An 18,642-nucleotide genomic window follows, 5' to 3' on the forward strand; every position below is an offset into this window, starting at 1 on the left:
CACCCTTTACCCAAAGAGTGCCAGTGAGTCTGCTCTTCACTCCTTCCCCTTTGCTCCATGATCATCAGCTTCCAAGGGCAGCAAAAGAGCCAGACTGCGTAACATCTCCCCTTGCAGCTTGCAGGGTAAGCACATCCACTACCAGCATAGCATCCCTTCCCTCCAGCATGTCATTTCACCCCTTCATTCCAACTTCTGATCAATTGAGCAGCAATATGTGGGAGGCAAAGTGCAGCAAGTACACTCAGGATGTGTCATCAGAAGAAAGCTCTATCTCCACTGAGTAACCCCATGGTGGGGCCACAGGCTATACCTAGGGAGTGATACTTGCCAAATTATATTGCTATACTGTGTACTGTGTGCATGTACAAACATGTAACAAATCCCATCAGCATACACAATTATAATACACCAATAAAAAATGTGGGGAAAAAAAGTGGCTTCAGTAAAAGGAGAACAGACACAACCTGGACTCAGAACAAAAGTGGCTCCAATGAAAGTAGATAGCTGAGAAATAGGCAAAGTCAAGTAGACAGATCACACAAGATCTTACTTATGCAGAACAGCTGCTAGAGAAGTGAAACCTGCCCGTGGCCTCCTCTGCCACCTGGAGACGAGTGGGCTCCTCTGCCCCCACCTGAAAGAGACATCAAAAACTTTTTCCTGGGACATTTTCCCCAGCCCTGTTCTTCTCTGCCCTTTCCCCCATGTTTTGGGGTATAGCAGAGGTTCTTCTTAATAAATTTCTATTTCTCACAAATCTTATAATAAAATTGATGTTCCAAAGATGAAAAATAAATAGATCAAAAGATAGGTTAAGAAGAGTTAACCTCTTATACCTCTATACCTAATATACCTCTAAAATAGAACATTACAACTAAACAATATTCAAAAAGCAATGGTGATTAAATTTGCTTGTGTAATTATTATGGATCTTGTGGATCAGTGGACTACTTTCATGAAGCTATTTCCAAACTAAATAGAGTCCTACAAAGGCTCTTCTTCTTCTTTTAAGTATTTAACAGTAGGTCAAAGTGTTACAGTTCAAAGCATCTGATAGCATCTCAAGACACTCTGAGACTGTCGCTTCTTGAAGGCACAAAGTTTGACCTCTTGACTATATTACAGCCTTCAAGCAAATATCAAGATATAACAGGCTGAATATCAGAAGGGAGGAGAGTAAAATTTCTTATTACAGCATAGTATGTAATTATTTCTCAAGAATTTGATCATCGTTTACTCCAAGGGAAATAAGAGCACTGCAAAAATCCCTAGGACCTTCTCATAAAGTGTGTAATTTGAGATATATTTATATTAGTAAAATTTTACCTATATAAATTTGAGCCAAGAAAGGCTTTCACTTTTCTGACTTATTTGTCACTTTTCCTATGATGATCTTAGAATAGTGTTGCTAGGAAGTATGGAGCACCTGAAATAAAGAAATAAACCTAATTATTTTTGACATCTTTCTTTCTATAAGGTCAAAGAACAGATTTCTGTGATTTTCTAGGGGCTCTCCAGAAAATTTCAAAGAGATTTCTAGATATAAAATATATCATGAAATTTTTTATTTTTCTAAATTAAAGAATTAGATACTGGGGAATATAGTTTAGTGATAGAGTATGTGCCTAGCATGAGCAAGGTGCGGAATTCAACACCAGTGTCCAAAATTAATTAAGTAATTCATTAAAGATTTAACCCTGAGAAGATAAAATCAAAAGAGATATCAGATATCACTTGATTAAAATAGGATCATGGACAGCTGAGAAAGACCATTTGGTTACTTTATTTCAAGAGAAAATAAATACTTAAAAAATAAACATATCAAGGGTATGATTATTTATATTATTAATAAGTATTGTTATATTTATTAACAATTATAAAGAACTTTAGCTATTTCCAAATGAGGAAACTTTGTTCCTTTTCTTAAAAATTAAGGATATGACAAAGTCAATATATAGAGCAAAGAAAATTTATCTGATAAAACTCAAAATCTATCTGAACAGAAGGTAAAAATAAGCCTTTAACATTGTTGGTGAGGGAGTTAATGAGTAAGCCAAAGAAACAAGCTCAGTAAAATTGAGTGAACTTTGCCAAAATTGTAGCACTATCCAATATCTTTCAGAAGTAGGTAATATATACCAAGGCAAATAAAATTCACTTTTCTTAAGTTTTGCACTTCACATTGTCATGTTCCAGAACAAACCAATACTTTAGAACAAAACTCTTCTGCTCCTAAAAATCCAAAACACATGCATAATTGTATTTCTCTGTCACTATTATTCCCATTTGTAGTTACATGACTCTTTTTATACTTTAGTCAGAAAAACTAACGTCCTTTCTTAAATTAAAAAAATTGGTGTGCGTGTTGCTAGGAATTGAATCCAGTGCCTCATGCATGCTAGGTAAATGCTCTACCACTGAGCTATACCCCAGCTTCCAAAGAAACTAATTTCTGTTTCACAGAGAAGGCTAGAAAGTAGATCACTGAGAATTGTCATGCAAACATTTTAGCAAACCAACAAAGCTCATGAATATAACACGACTTTATATAACTATAGCCATCCCTCTCCACCTTAAATTGACATTTAAGAAACACTATTAACTTGACCTAAAGATACAACTCCTAAGTAGAGTATACATATTTAAAAGAATGCTTAGCAATAAATGATTCACTATTCTAAGAAACAATAAGCATAATTGATTTGGAGTAAAATCAATCAGTTCAAAATTTCAAATTTCCTAAACATTTTTCTTCAAAATGACATGACTCTAAAATACTGATGGAATTTTTTTAAAGAAGAGTTATTAAAATTAGGTTTCAATTTAGTAGAATTCAAATATAATATTTTTCAAAATTCTAAACTATGTAGAAGTTAGGTTAGTTAATTTGATCAATAAACCAATATAAAAAGTTTAGGAAATTGAGACTAACTAGCGTCTTCATTAACAAACAAAACTAAACATCATTTAAGAAGTACTATTATGTCTCGGATGATATCTCAGTGGTACAGCATGTGCTCAGCATGTGCAAAATCTGAAGCATGTATCATTCTTATCTCAATCCCCACTACCAAACTGTGATGTATAGTACTATATATTTTAGTCAACTTGAGCTGCTTTAACAAAAATGGAGGAAAGAAATCTGAAATTATAAAGAAAGTATAGAATTTCTTTTCCCTACAGTGCTAGGGGTCTTGTACATGCTAGACAAGTTATCTACCATTGAGCTGCATCCTGACTCCAAACCTTTCTCATATCCTTTTCCTCAGCCAACTATTTCATCTCCTTGTAGGTAACTACTTTTAGCAATCCCATATATCCACAAATATGTGTATGTACTTTTCCTTTGCTTTCCTCACAAATAGCATATTGTACAGTTTGGTACCTTTTATGTTTGTTCTCATTTATGTGTGTGTGTGTGTGTGTGTGTGTGTGTGTGTGTACGTATATACATAGTACATTTTATACACTATTTTATTTATACATACACACACACACACACACATATATATGAGGGGGGGAGCACACACTCAGAATTAAACCAAGGACCTCATAACAAATGCTAAGCATGTGCTCTACCACTATGCTACACCCTAAATCCTCTTTTCACTTAGTGTATTTTGAAATATTTCAATAGCAATATGTATAGAGCTTCTTTATTCTTTTTAAATAACTGAATAATTAATGTATCATAATTTATTTGATCTTTTGATGGTCAATTAAAATATTCATAAATTTTCGCTATTATGAGAACTGCTACTATAAATTTTCTTTGTGTGTGGTGGTACTAGGGATTGAACCCAGGGCCTGTGCATGCTAGGCAAGCACTCTACCAACTGAGATATATCCCCATCTATGAATATTCTTACACATAAATCACTTCATACCTTATCTTGGTATCCCTTATCTGTAGGAGAAATACCTAGAAACAGAATTACTGAGAGTGATTACAATAATATATTTCTTATATGTATTTCTATTTTATTCACAATTGTATATCCAGAACCTAAACTATGTGGCACATTTTGGGTATCCAGTTCATATTTGTTCAGTGAATTTATAAAGTAGGAAGTGAGGTATAGTTTTCATTCCTTCATCCAATATTGACACAATCTGAATAATGCTATGTCTTGGATTTGAGGCATGTATCATTTTTATTTCATGGACTGATTTTCCTAGGACATGTGATCAGTTTCTCTCTCCTCTACTTTCTTCTACTGATTCAGCCACCAGATATCCCCATCAAAAAGATCCCCACCATAATTAAGCTTCTCTAAAGACTTCTACCATAACTAAGCTTCTCTTGTGAGAAAGATTATTACAAAGAATGTATTCCTTTTATAAAGTATTTCTGCAGAGAGCTCATTATGGTTTGAGGGTTCCTCTTTGTTGTAAAGACCAACTTTCTTATAAAAGCTAGAGCTGCAATCAAGCTTGCTGCTGTGCAAAAGTTATTAGTTCTGTTTTCCTTGGTAAAAACTTGTGAAACCTGTCTGATCTAAAACACAGGACAAAGAATAACTGTTATGTAACCTGCCTTGGGTGTAAACCCCCAATGAGTATAAATCTAAAAAAATTTTCAGACCTGGGGTCCAGAAATTTTTAGGCATCAGCCCCTCTGGACTACTGCAGCTTAAACCATCTTCTAAAAAATTCCTTGGGTGTCCACCTCTTCTGTACTACATACCTACCATACTGCCTTCACCCCATTGATTTAGACACCTTTTTTCCAGGATACTGAGCTTGCCTTTATCATAGAATTTAATCATAGATTATTTACCATCTGTCATTCCCACTAGGATCATTAATGATAGAAACTTTTTTTGGCGGGGGTACCACAGATTGAACTCAGGGACACTTATCCACTGAGCCACATCCCCAACTCTTTTTATATTTTATTTTGGGACAGGGTCTCCCTAAGTTGTTTAGGGCCTTGCTAAGTTGCTGCCTCAGACTCCCAAGCTGCTGGGGTTGTAGGCGTGCACCACTATGTCCAGCAGAAACAGTTCTTATTTGAGCTATTTTCTCTAGTTGAGTGTCAGCTATATAGGGCATTTATTACAAGTATGCATAATGTAGATTTAGGTAATTTGGACCATTTGACCTTTGTCAGAAGCAAATGCAAATATTCTCCAGAGAAAAACACCTTCTAATAGGAGCTTTCACCCCAAAAATCTCTAAAATAAATAAGCAATCAGTCTTATGGAAAAAAGTAAAAAGAAGTTAAAAATAACAGATTCTGGAATCCAAGACTACATATAAGAATGATCAGACACAGCCAGGAATGGTGGGGACACCTGCAATCTCATTGACTCAGGAGGCTGAAGCAGGAAGATGATATGTCTGAGGGCAGCCTCAGCAACTTAGTGTGACAGTCTCAAAATAAAATAAAAGGGCTGGGGGTATGGCTCAGTGGTAGAGGGCTTCTGGTTCAATCCCCACTATTGGAAAACAAAACAACTAGAATGATCAGTTAGACAAAAACTAATGATAAGCCAGGGTGGTGGTGGATGCCTATAATCCCAGGGGCTAAGAAGGTTGAGACAGGAGGATTGTAAGTTTGAGGCCAGCCTGGGCAACTTAGCAATGCCCTAAGCATCTTAGCAAGACATTGTCTCAAAAAAATATAAAGGGCTCAGTGGTTAAGCAACCCTGGGCTAAATCCCTAGAACAAAACAAACAAACAAACAAACAACAACAACAAAACTAATGACAAAAAAGAAAGAACAGGCAATTACAAAAACAGATCTGAAATAATAAGATTGAATCTTTAGAACTGAACAATATAATTATTAAAATTAAAATGTACTGAATTGTTAGATAGCAAATTAGGCACCAGCTGAAGAGAGACTTAGAGAACTGAAGTAGTGTTTCTCAAATTTTAACATGCATAGAAATTACTTGGGGAAATTGCTAAAATAAAAAACATGATTGGTAGGTTGAGGGTCCAGCTCTGCCTTTCTAAAAGATCCTGCAATGTTGATGCTATTAGCCCACAGACTGTGTAACAAAAGGACAAAAGAAAATAGATTTGAAGAAATTATCCAAGATAATCATAAAAAACAAAGGCAGAAAATACAATAGGCTAAGAAATAAGAAGCATGGAACAAGAAAGTCTAACATGCTTACTAAAGACCTACAAGTAGAGAATATTGAGCAAAGATCTACCCCTTACATTTTTAGGGCCTAGAATAAGCACAAATGGAGGCCTATACATATGTCTTAATATTTAAAAGTTAAAAACAAAGTTAATAAACTCTTAAACTATGTTCTATCCTCCCACTTTCATAATTATACCTTTTTTTTTTTTTTTAAAGAGAGAGTGAGAGAGGGGGACAGAGAGAGAGAGAGAGAATTTTAACATTTATTTATTTTTTCTTAGTTCTCGGCGGACACAACATCTTTGTTGGTATGTGGTGCTGAGGATCCAACCCGGGCCGCACGCATGCTAGGCGTGCGCGCTACCGCTTGAGCCACATCCCCAGCCCCATAATTATACCTTTGTGACAATGCAGAAAGCCAGGATCAAATTTAGACTACTTGGGCTTCTAAGAATCCTGTGCTAAATAATTCAAAAGAATAAAGCAATGCCTCTTAGGGCCTGTACCTCACCTTGTCTTGGGTTTTGTATCAATGAATGTAGACACTTCAGCCTATATATCCAAGCTGTATCCATACATGACTTAGCACAGTGCTTTGACCACCCTGAGGACATGTGGTACACATCCAAGCATATGCTTTACCTTTTAAGAAACCTGCCCACAGAAGGAACCCAGAGAGAATATGGAAGTGGGCTATGAAACAGCTGGGCAGGGAAATTCAGGAGGTCCTAAAATATGGTCTGGAAATGGGGAAGGAGGCTCTGGGAGGCATACTCAGTTGTCAGAGATAAGTGAATGGCTTGGTTCCGGGGACATCTTGTCAGATGTAGAAGAATGTTGGATGGAGGATGAACAGAGCAGGACCTTCTATAAATGAGGTCCAGACCAGGTCCAATTTGGGTTTAAGAGTGGCATTGGGGGGCTGGGGATGTGGCTCAAACGGTAGCGCGCTCGCCTGGCATGCGTGCAGCCCGGGTTCGATCCTCAGCACCACATACCAACAAAGATGTTGTGTCCCCCGAGAACTAAAAAATAAATATTAAAAAAATTCTCTCTCTCTCCTCTCTCACTCTCTCTTTAAAAAAAATCTCTTTAAAAAAAAAAAGAGTGGCATTGGAAGAGAAAATGTTAGAGAATTTTCAGATCAGATAAAATAACTAACTTGCAAATATATGAAGTTCATCAAATATTTAGTTTTAAAAAAATCCACAATTAGACACATCTTCATTGAAAATGCATAGAACAGAAGACCAAGAAAAGATCTTCTAAGCAGAAAAAGGAATTCACCCACAAAGTGACAAGTAGAATGACTTGTATCTTCCCAATAGCATTAATGGATTATCTTTTAAGTGTTGAGAAAAAAACAATTCTGTTAAGTCAGAATTTTCTAAAAACAGCAACAAACAAAATTATTTGAAGAATCACCCACGGTGAAAATAAAGGCATTTTCAGATAAACACAACTGAGAGTTTACAATCAGCAGACAATCATTCAAATAAGGAAGATCATTAAAGGAATAAAAAATGACTCCAAAAGGACAGTGTGATATACAGGAGAAAATAGTTAAGTGAATTGATAAATCTTTGCCCTCATCAGGTGATGATAACAAAATATTATTTTTTATTTTTTTTTTAAAGAGAGAGTGACAGAGGAGAGAGAGAGAGAATTTTTAATATTTATTTTTTAGTTCTCGGCAGACACAACATCTTTGTTGGTATGTGGTGCTGAGGATCGAACCTAGGCCGCACGCATGCCAGGCGAGCGCACTACCACTTGAGCAACATCCCCAGCCCCCAAAATATTATTTCTGAAGTTAAAAAAAACTAAAATACTACAGAACAAGTTAAAAGAAGGGTGCTGAGAGCATACTAAGGTTTTTATACTGTTGGGAGGTAGAATTAGGGTTTTAACTTTAAATGTTTTTAAGTGGGCTGTGTTTGTAGCTCAGTGGTAGAGCACTTGCCTATCATGTGTGAGGCCCTGAGTTCAATCCTCAGCACCACATTAAAATAAATAAATAAATAAAGGTATTGTGTTCATCTACAATTTTAAAACAAAAGAATTTAAAAAAGTGATTTTAAGCATACAATGTAAATTTCAAAGTAGTCACAAAAATGATAGAATTATATATAGTCTGTAACTTATAAATCAGAAGACTAGGAAAAAAAATAGAATAAGGAAACAGATTATTAGAACATACATTTTTTTAAAAGGCAAGAAAGGCCAAAACAATAAGCATAGAGTTGAGCATGGAGGCTAATATCTATCATCCAGTTAGGAGGGAGGTTGAGACAGGAAGATGCCAAGTTTTAGTCTATCCTGAGCAACTTAGTAAGACTGTCTCAAAAAAAAAAAAAAAAAGTGTGTGTGAGTGAGTGAGTGAGTGTGACTGTGTGTGTGTGTGTGTGTGTGTGTGTGTGTGTGTGTGTGTGTGTGTGTGTGTTATGTGTGTGCTGGAGGTGAAGCTCAGTGGTACAGCTTATATGTGAAGGCCTTTGGTTCAATCCCTAATAATTCAAGAAGAAAAAATAACAGAGTTTAGAAAATGAATAACAAATACAAAGTAAAAAGTTAAATATAAATCCAAATAAATAGTCACAATACATATAAATGGACTGAAGTTATTGGTTAAAAGTAGACAATAAAAAAATCTACTACTTTCTATTTATAAGACATTTTCTAAAACATAGGAATACTGAAAGCTTAAAAGGTAAAATTGAAACAAACAAACAATCCCCTGGAAGTAATTACTAACCAACAGAAAACTAGGAAAATTACATTAATATCTAACAGAGGAGGCTTTTTGAGATAAAATACATTGTTGGAAACAGAAATAGTCCTTACCTAATGATAAAGGCTCAATTCACCAAACGAATCACCAAACAAGTTTAGATGCATTTAGCAAAGCAGTTCTAAATTATAAATGGGAAAATCAACAGAATGATAGGGAAAAATAATGAAGCTCATCATCACAGTTTGTCTCAATTTTTGACAGTTCATGTGTATCAGCATATCAGGAATACTTCTAAAGGATGCTTAAGTGTGACCGGCTTTGGTGGCGCAAGCCTGTAATCCCAGCGATTTAGGAGGTCAGGCAGGAGGATCGCAAGTTCAAAGCCAGCCTCTGCTCGTTGGCAAAGACCTTGTCTCCCCGCCACCTACACCCCGCAAAATTAAGAGGGTGGGATGTATGTAGGTGAGTGGTCAAGGGACCTTGAGTACCAAATCCCCAGTACCCCCAAAACAAAACAAAACAAAAACCTTTAGCGTGGAAGACAACACACGAGAGAAAAAAAATCAGAATTCTGTAGAAATCTCAATTTCTTTTTGGAAATAATATCTAAGTATTTTAATTACTAAGCACTTTGGGGAGCAGAAGGCAATACAGGAATGGACACTTACTACGTGCAAGCGGGCATTCTAATTAACCGCCATTACACATCTTTTAAGCATTTAAAGAACAAATAGTTTCTTAACAGCGTTCAGATATTTCAAAGTTACTTAAAACTGCTTCATATAAATCTAACTGATCTTACGACGGGAAAAGGTGAGCCAAAAATTTAAGACGCAGGCAATGAGGACACCTATGAGAAACCAGTGGGGTCCTAGAGCAGCCAGGGAACTGCTGTGTCCTTCAGGCGGGCATATGGGCAGCTATGTCGGGTGTGGTGGGGGCCTCAAGGAAGCTACTGCGCAGGCGCGCGAATCATAAGTCTACGCAGGAAGTGGGTAGGTTCTCTCTTTTCGCTCTCAGACATGGTGAGTGTGGATGGTCTTTACGGGGCTTCTCAGAGTGGTCAGAAAAATAATATGTACTGTTGAGCAGTTAGTTGCTATAGGTTATCTGTCTAGTATTAGAGAATGGTTAGGTTAAGGCGCGGGCCTTGGGAACTTTCTGAGGGCTCAGGTTAAAGTATTACTCAGCGTTTTCTGCAAATTTCTCAAGCGCAATTGCCGCTTCTAATTTTACGTAGGCTTCATCCTTTTGGGCGAGCCTCTTTTGCGTTGAGTGGCGGCGTTTCTTGGTTCCTCTAAAAAAAGCCTCACTGATGGCTGACTTTCCCTCCGTGTTTATTAATTTCTGTGTACATAAATACATTTTTCCGTGCTTGTTGTAATTAGTTTTGGGTTCGAGTAAATTTTAGAAATCGTTAGCGATGAGGCCTCCCAATTTTTTTTTTTCCTTTTCCCTGGTCCTGGGGTTTAAATCGTGGCCTTCGTGCATGCTATGCAAGCCAGTCCTTTCTAATTTTATTTTAAGACACGAGTGGAAAAAATTACCCAGACTCCCTTGTGCTTGAGATCCTTATGCTTCACCCTCTTGGATACCTGGAAATCTCCTAAATTTTAAATGGAATCCAAAGGAAATTTGCTACTCAGTTTTATTTTTGGTCATTTCCGTGGCATACTTCTGGTAACTACAGCTCAGTAGTAGGTATATGAAAAGCTGTAGATATATGGAAAAATTAATAACTACATTATTTGGGGATTGTCTGAAATACTCGGATTGAGCTTAACGGTGGTGAAGGAGTTAATGGGATTGCATACTTCATTATTGGAATGGTTTATGAGAGTAGAGGGTGCTTTGAAACCTGAGTTTGATTAAACGGGAGTGCAAATTATTTCCCACCCAGACATTAAGAAAAAAATTGCGTGCTTTCTGCCACGTGTTAAGTTTTCCCCATTTGGTAAGCTTTTACTTAACTGAGTGAAAGATAGGAACAATAAATGCAAGTGGTAATTTTTGGGTCAATGATGAGCTGGCATGTATTCTGAATCAAAAGTTGATTATTAATACTTTAGCTCTAGAATTACTCTGAGACCTGAAAAATACCTGAATTTGACTGGTTGTTTAAAAAGTTACATTTACAACAGATACCTGAGATTTTTTTAATTGGAAAATTTTCAGTGAGAAAATTCAGGTGTAAATTGAATATATGCTAAGGGGCAGAGTAAACATTGATGAGATTGCTGCTTTTTTATTTTTGAAAGGGCACACCACAGAAGGATGTTATCATCAAGTCTGATGCACCTGTCACCCTTTTACTGGAGAAACATGCAGATTATATTGCATCCTATGGCTCAAAGAAAGATGACTATGTATGTATGAATTTTTATGTTCAAAAGTCATAAAGAAGCCTGACATATCTAAGCAATATAGCAGTATTTATGTCTTGTTAAAGTGGTATCCTCTGTGCAGAGGACTGAAGATTTGCCCTTAAAGTTTAATATGTGTTGCTTGTATATCTGAGTTTGGTGGTTTGGCAGACTCAACCATGATCTTACCCATAAGTAGAGACCTTGTCAGACAAAGAAGATAAGAGTATAAGGTAAAAAATAGGCTTTTGTTTTTGTAATTGAGGTATACATTCAAGGTCAATGATGTATTGGCATGTATTACCTGAATTTACTGCTGATGTGTAATACTTAGCTCTAGAATTACACTGAGACCTTGAGAAAATTTTGCCTCAATTTTTTTGTTTTTTGTAACGGGTTGAGGGTGGGGGCGGGCTTAATCACTGAGCCACACCCCCAGTCCTTTTTTAAAAAATATCTTATTAGAGACAGGATCTCATTAATTTGCTTAGTGCCTCTAAGTTGCTGAGGCTGGCTTTGAACTTCAATCCTCTTGCCTCAGCCTCCCAAGCCCCTGGGATTATAGGTGTGCACCACCAGGCCCAGCGTTACCTCAAGCTTTTTAACAATAATTTAAGTAGATTATCTGGCTCCGTGAGAATATTAGCAAGAAGTAGTGAACAGTTTGGCTATAGTATCTGAATAGCTAGTTTTCTGCCATCTTGGGAAACAAACATCTGCTATTAACTTTCACTCCTAAGTTTTAGGTTTTCAACCCTGTAGTTTCACATTTCTTAATAAGATAACTTAAGTCAGAACTTCAATTTCCCCAGTGTGACTTTAAGAGGCATGAAACTTGATGTTCCTTTTTAATGAATTGTCTCCTTTGAACCCTGGATTTGATTTGGCAGCAAACTAAGATCCTCATCTGATTTACAATCTCTAAAATAATGCATTGTTGAGTGTAGCAAATTTTTGTTTGGGGCTGGGGTTATAACCCAGTGGTAGAGTGCTTGCCTAGCACATATGAGGCATTGGGTTCTATCCTCAGCATCATGTATAAATAAAATGAAGGTATTGTGTCCATCTATAACTAAAAATACTTTTTAAAAAAATTGTTTCTGGAATCCATATTAATTTTTAAGTCTTGATTATCTACTACTTGAGCTGGGCATCTATCTGCACATCTACTTTCTGTGTTTTTAGGTCATTTTTGTAAATTTATACATAATAGATTTTGTGCTACATTCACATTAAAAGAATGGATCTCTGATAAGTAGTATAGGTATTGTGAAAGATAAACTGAAATTTACTGATATAAACAGGTCTTTTTTTGTTGTTTTTTAAAGCTCTGGTTTGCCCTAAGTTTTCAAACAGGTGAATTAATCCTGGTTAACCCAGTTTATAAGCCAGCTATTAGTGTTAAATCTCTTTAACCTGTCATAAATTCAAACTGACACATTTAAGAAATTGTTGTTTTAGGAATACTGTATGTCTGAGTACTTGAGAATGAGTGGTGTCTACTGGGGTCTGACAGTAATGGATCTCATGGGACAACTTGATCGGATGAATAGAGAAGAGATTCTGACGTTTATTAAGTCATGTCAACATGAGTGTGGTGGAATAAGTGCAAGCATTGGACATGATCCTCATCTTTTGTATACTCTTAGTGCTGTCCAGGTAAATTTTCAGATTCAATAGTCTCAATAATGTATTCTCTTTTCTCAAGAGTCAGGAATTGAAACTGTATTAGGAAGATGATTAGGATGTTAATGTTAAAAAGTCTTGTTCTGTTTAAGTGAAGTCATTCCCACAAGGTCAGTGATGTGATGGCATGTATTATCTGAATGCAAAGTGATGTGAATTCTAAAATTACACTGAGACCTTGAGGGTAAAATTTTTTTCTTCACTATATGTAACATTAAAAATAATGAGAATTTAATATTGAAGTCTACTTAGGTTGATGTATTTAATAACAGGATAGTCTGCATGTTTTGAGAAAGGTTTATATAGACAAAGGACATGATTGTTTAACATCTTAGAAAGTAACTGCAAAAGAACATACTTGAAAGGTTACTTACCAGATTCATTTATCTTTCTTACAGATTCTTACTCTTTATGATAGTATTAATGTTATTGATGTAAATAAAGTTGTGGAATATGTTCAAAGTCTGCAGAAAGAAGATGGTTCTTTTGCTGGAGACATTTGGGGTAATGTCAGATTTTGTCCATATTACCATAAATTGAATATCAGTATATCCTGGCCTTGGTAGTAATCAGTTTATAAGGAGATTAAGTTTTTCATCTTTTCAGGTCCCAGTAAGCAGCTGGTCTAACTGGAGTTAATGGCCTGGAGGTTCCAGCATGCCCTGTGGTAGTTATATCAGCATACAGGAGCACTGGAACAGAGGGGCCCAATCTAAAAAGATAAGGTAGGTGACATTTTTTCCCCCCAGTATTTGGTGGTTTTGTAAAGTTTTAAATTTTTTTGATGGAAAGAGAACCCAAAAAAAAAACAAAATTTCTGAATATTTGAATGGAGGGAGGGAATAGTAGTTTATTTGATAAATGTAGATAATCTCTGCTTTAGGGCTGAACACAAGTGCAGACCAGAGAGACCAGCTGCTTCATGGGATATGAAAATCTACTTTTGTAAAATAGGGTAAGTTTATTGCATTTTAGAAATTACTAACCCTTTCAGTTCTATGTAAGTAAATTAAGATAATTTACCCTTTTTGTTCGTTTTTGTTAGTTTCTTCAGTTTACTTCTGACTATACAACGTAAAAGTTAAGCTTAAACTTCTGGAAATTTTGAGATATTTGTCTGACATTGTTTTTAAGATAACTTAAACTGTTATGATCAGAAGCCTCTGGTAACATGTTGGTTTAATCCATTTTTGTTTTAGGAGAAATTGATACAAGATTCTCCTTTTGTGCAGTGGCAACTTTGGCTCTGTTGGTAAGATTTGACTATTGATATTGAAATGATTATAGACATTCGTGAATATTCTGGAATTTAATAGTTTCTTTTCCTTCTGTGTATAGGGGAAACTTGATGCTATTAATGTTGAAAAGGCAATCGAATTTGTTTTATCCTGTATGAACTTTGATGGTGGATTTGGTTGTCGACCTGGTTCTGAATCCCATGCTGGACAGGTAATTTATATTGATTATGATTCAGTGTCCATTTTGAAGAGATCATTTGTAGTAAATTTGTTGAATGCAAATGAAGTTAATTTTGATTGTAATGTGGGATATTACATAAGAATTGCTTAGTGCTACAAGAGGGGAAAGCATTTTTACAATAGTTTGTCCCATGTATATACCTTCCTTCTTAGTAGATACCTCTGATTGGGTAGAACATAATTAGATTAAGTCCTCATAATGTTTTTCTGAGTGAGCACATTCTGCCAAGAATATTGTATGTGTAAATGCTTGTGGAAATGGGCTGTGAAGAAATTTTGACAATATTGTGTCAGGGCAGAATTGGCTCCTAGTAATAAAACTTAAATACAAAATAGAGTTTAAACAGTTTGAATGATTTTTTTTTTAATTACGTTTGCTATCAAGAAGTTATTATACACATGTACTTTATGTCTGTAATTTTAGATCTATTGTTGCACAGGATTTCTGGCTATTACTAGTCAGTTGCATCAAGTAAATTCTGATTTACTTGGTTGGTGGCTTTGTGAACGTCAGTTACCTTCAGGAGGACTCAATGGAAGGCCGGAGAAGGTATAGTTTCATAGCTGTGTTCTAGCATTACTAATTGTTTAACCCTAAGCAGACACTGCTTCTTTGTCATCACATTTCAATATTGCTGTTGATCAATTATGAGCTTTAACTTTGCTGCATTGTAATTTTAAATGATATCCCCCCAAAATTACAGTCCTTGGCAAAACAAAGACCCTTCTAGAAGAAATTCTTAATGACCCTGGTATCTATTTTCAGGATTGTTGTGTAATCATCAGTCACCACTATTCCCCATCCCCTAGTGTAAGTTTTTAGAAGGATTACCCGCCCCCCCCTCCCCATCTGAAGGCCTTGTATTTTTCAGGCTTTGAAATGAAACCTTTTCTAAACCTTAGTTCAGGGACCTATACCAGGGCATCAGACATGCACTGAAGGGGTGAAAGCTGATAGCCAAAGGCTTTACTGTGACACATTTTATACATAAGTCTCCATGCCCATATATTTGAAAGCACAATTGATTTTGCCCAGTTTTGAGGTTTGAAAACATAAGACATTTTTCTGGGAAAACCCAAATTTTGACATTTTTAGAGGTAAGGTTACTGAAATTTTCCTACTGTTATCTTCTAAATCTTAAGTCTGTAAGGGCCATACTGAATGCAGATTGAGTATCCATAATCTGAAATCCAGTATGTTCTAAAATCTGAAAGCTTCAGATCTATATGATGCTACAAAGTGTAAAATTCCACACTTAACCTATGTGACAGATTACCACCAAAACACAAGCACACTAAAATGGTGTATAACATTACTTGTCTATATGTTTTAACTATATATGAAACATGTTTTTGAATGTTTTTGCAAATATTCTGAAATTTGAAACTCCGTTCCCAAGCATTTTGGATGTAGGATAGTCAGCCAGTGTTTTGATTTTGCTGGTATGCAGTTTTGCTTGCAGGACAATTTGTCCTATTGCAAATGCAGTCATAGAAATAAGAGTCTGGCAGTGTTACATTAAAAATTATTGTGGGATAACATTTGTATTTTATGATCTAAAAACTATTAGGTTATAGTCTAGATTTGACTCATGAACAAATCTAGGAACCATCTCTAGTACTCGTGTAAGACCCCATTAAATGCACATAGTTTTAAGTTATTTATAGTCTCACATCTGAACTTTTGGGAGGTCTTTTCCCCATCTTTCTGAAGGTTTGCTGTGCCCCTGACCCATGAACTAGGGCATGATGGTGCATTTCATTTGACTTGATGTATTTTTAAACTTTGCTTTGTAAATATTTTTGGATAACAGTAATGGCTAGGGAAATACCCACAAGTGATATGTAGATGGTCTGATTTTGAATCCTGGGGACCTCATTAAGAAAAATGGGTGGCTGTCAGCACCAAGAGCCTGCATATGAATCTGGAGCAGCCTTTAATGTACATATAAACCCTTATGGGAGTTCATTAAAAATGCAAACTGTTGTGTGTAGGATCTGCATTTCTTACACTCAGGTGACCACATTTTCAGGGCTTAGGTGTGTAACTGCCTGGACCATATTTGTTAAAAATACTCTACCTAGGAAAGTGGAAAATGGGTTTTTGTGAGCCTTTACTACTAAACTAGGCTTGTTGGTTAAGGTGCTAAGTTAGATATTAATAAAGATATATGCATGCTTATTCACTGAGAACTGAAACAGCATGGGTACTAGTGAGTTGGAGATTGGTCTTTTCCGGTGATCAGTTTGAAAGAAACATTTCAAACAGTCTGTTTGTAACATCTTTGATTTCTCCCTGCATTGTTTTAACAAAATGAGACTTTTATTCACTTACAAATATTTCTAAAAACTAAGAATATAAGAGGATGAAATGGTGACAATTTTTTGTGCCCTTTTCCCCTTTCAGTTACCGGATGTGTGCTATTCATGGTGGGTATTGGCTTCCCTAAAGATAATTGGAAGGCTTCATTGGATTGACAGAGAGAAACTGAGAGCCTTCATTTTGGCATGTCAAGATGAAGAAACTGGAGGGTTTGCAGATAGGCCAGGAGACATGGCAAGTATATTTTGAACATGTTTGTTTGTATAAAGTTTTTAAAATATTAAATGTCATGGTTCTTGGCATTTATGGTTGTAGAAATGATGGTACATCCAGTGCATGGTCCTAGTGTAGTTTTAAAAGTAGTGTATTTTTTTAATAACTTAAAACATAGTGAATGATATGGATCCAAGTTTCTCATCTTCAGTTCTTTGCCTCTGTATATGACCTGCATTCTCCTTTGAGTCTGTATTCCTTGTTTTACCTCCAAAGTCAGCTTTCTTTTATAGCAGACTATATTATTGAATGTATAATTCTCTTTCCTGGTTTTGGAGGCTGGGGGCCTCAGTAAAATTTAGTATTATGTTATAAAGGTCAAGTAGTAAACAACAAGTTAGTCTGTTTCAGAAAAATTTTAAGCATAACTGACTTTTTTAGTATTTTTAACTTTAGAGGCATTTTCATTTTGTAATGGTCTCAATTTTTTTTAATAGGTGGATCCTTTTCATACATTATTTGGCATTGCTGGATTGTCACTTTTGGGAGAAGAACAGATTAAACCTGTTAGTCCTGTTTTTTGCATGCCTGAAGAAGTGCTTCGAAGAGTCAATGTTCAGCCTGAACTAGTGAGCTAGATCACATTGTTGATGGAAAAGATTTTCCTAGAGTATTGCCATCTCAACATTTCTGGTTTTGAACCTAAAAATTACTGCTAATATTTTGTATATTGTTAAATTAATTTTAATAAATTATATAATTATACATATTATAAAATAAAGGCTTGTATTGCATTTTCTTTTAGATTCCTTTTTGAAATGCTGTTATGTTTTTTTGTATAAATGTATCTGTTACTCTTATCCCCATAACAGGAAACTTAAAAGAATTTAATTTTACTTGATTTCTTTGAATGTGCTGCTGTATTCAAAAACCATAGTTCACGTTAATTGGTTTGTGTCAACAGAATGTTCACTGGTGTAAAGATGAATTAAAAGATGCACAAAATAATTGGCTGTTGAAATGTGAATATGGTTACTCTTAAGTTCATCCTAATTCCAAGTTTGAAAAGGTTTTCAATTTGGACCTGAACTAATTTTTAGCATTTTATGGATCTGAATTGCCTGAGGGATAGTTTGACTTTTATCCCAGTAAGGAAAATTAACAGTTCATAGCACAATAGTTTTTTGTTTGGTTTTTTTTTTGTTTGTTTGTTTTTAGAGAGAGAATTTTTAATATTTTTCAGTTCTCGGAGGACACAACATCTTTGTATGTGGTGCTGAGAATAGAACCAGAACCCGGGCCGCACGCATACCAGGCGAGCACACTACCGCTTAAGCCACATCCCCAGCCCCGCACAATAGTTTTTTCAAGACTAAAATGTTCATAACTGTTCATCCAACCTTAAGGTGTTTTCAAGCATGTTTTTGTCATCACCAAGTAACATTGCATGTGGGTGCATTATCATTGAGATGCTTAATGCAACTTAGTGTAGTGTCTATTTAATAGCTTATGCATTAAGATGCTTTTCCTGGTAGCCCTAGGAAAATGATACTTTGGTTTTATCTGAAGAATATAATGATATCACATTTTTTGGTTTTATCTTAAGAATATAATATCGCAAAGGTAAGCGTTTCTCCCCTCGCCAGAAAAAAAAAACGCTGCAGTTTAAACTTGTAGTCTTTTTATGTGTGAAACTGCAGTACATAGAAATTGGTGTTGGGACTGAAGACTCACCCAGTCT

General features: G+C 35.7%; 1 protein-coding gene and 3 non-coding genes across 5 annotated transcripts; all 4 read left to right on the forward strand.

The window, feature by feature from the left end:
- Window positions 1-9,752: 9,752 nt before the first annotated feature.
- Window positions 9,753-17,909, forward strand: Rabggtb (Rab geranylgeranyltransferase subunit beta). Of its 2 annotated transcripts, none has more exons than XM_040288878.2 (9): window positions 9,753-9,863; window positions 11,097-11,204; window positions 12,663-12,860; window positions 13,286-13,391; window positions 14,120-14,139; window positions 14,226-14,336; window positions 14,790-14,915; window positions 16,773-16,922; window positions 17,399-17,909. In XM_040288878.2, the coding sequence occupies exons 1-9, from the start codon at window positions 9,861-9,863 to the stop codon at window positions 17,537-17,539; spliced, it is 963 nt and encodes a 320-aa protein (XP_040144812.1). In that variant the 5' UTR covers window positions 9,753-9,860; the 3' UTR covers window positions 17,540-17,909. The 2 variants fall into 2 exon arrangements, with proteins under 2 accessions (XP_040144812.1, XP_005330742.1); XM_005330685.5 differs by having other exon boundaries at window positions 9,754-9,863; window positions 14,087-14,139.
- On the forward strand, window positions 10,852-10,930 carry LOC120891069 (small nucleolar RNA SNORD45). The gene has a single exon (XR_005735500.2). It is a non-coding gene; the product is annotated as a small nucleolar RNA SNORD45 (small nucleolar RNA).
- Window positions 11,479-11,558, forward strand: LOC120891068 (small nucleolar RNA SNORD45). Its single transcript, XR_005735499.1, has one exon. It is a non-coding gene; the product is annotated as a small nucleolar RNA SNORD45 (small nucleolar RNA).
- On the forward strand, window positions 12,997-13,067 carry LOC120891070 (small nucleolar RNA SNORD45). Its single transcript, XR_005735501.1, has one exon. It is a non-coding gene; the product is annotated as a small nucleolar RNA SNORD45 (small nucleolar RNA).
- Window positions 17,910-18,642: the final 733 nt, after the last annotated feature.

Source organism: Ictidomys tridecemlineatus, chromosome 11 (assembly GCF_052094955.1).
Source record: "Ictidomys tridecemlineatus isolate mIctTri1 chromosome 11, mIctTri1.hap1, whole genome shotgun sequence".
NCBI lineage: Eukaryota > Metazoa > Chordata > Mammalia > Rodentia > Sciuridae > Ictidomys > Ictidomys tridecemlineatus.

Excerpts from the sequence above, each read along its gene's own strand:
- Rabggtb (XM_005330685.5), top strand. Across the intron at positions 11,205-12,662 it reads GCTCAAAGAAAGATGACTAT|GAATACTGTATGTCTGAGTA; the intron begins GTATGTATGAAT and ends TTGTTGTTTTAG. Across the intron at positions 14,140-14,225 it reads TGGCAACTTTGGCTCTGTTG|GGGAAACTTGATGCTATTAA; the intron begins GTAAGATTTGAC and ends TTCTGTGTATAG.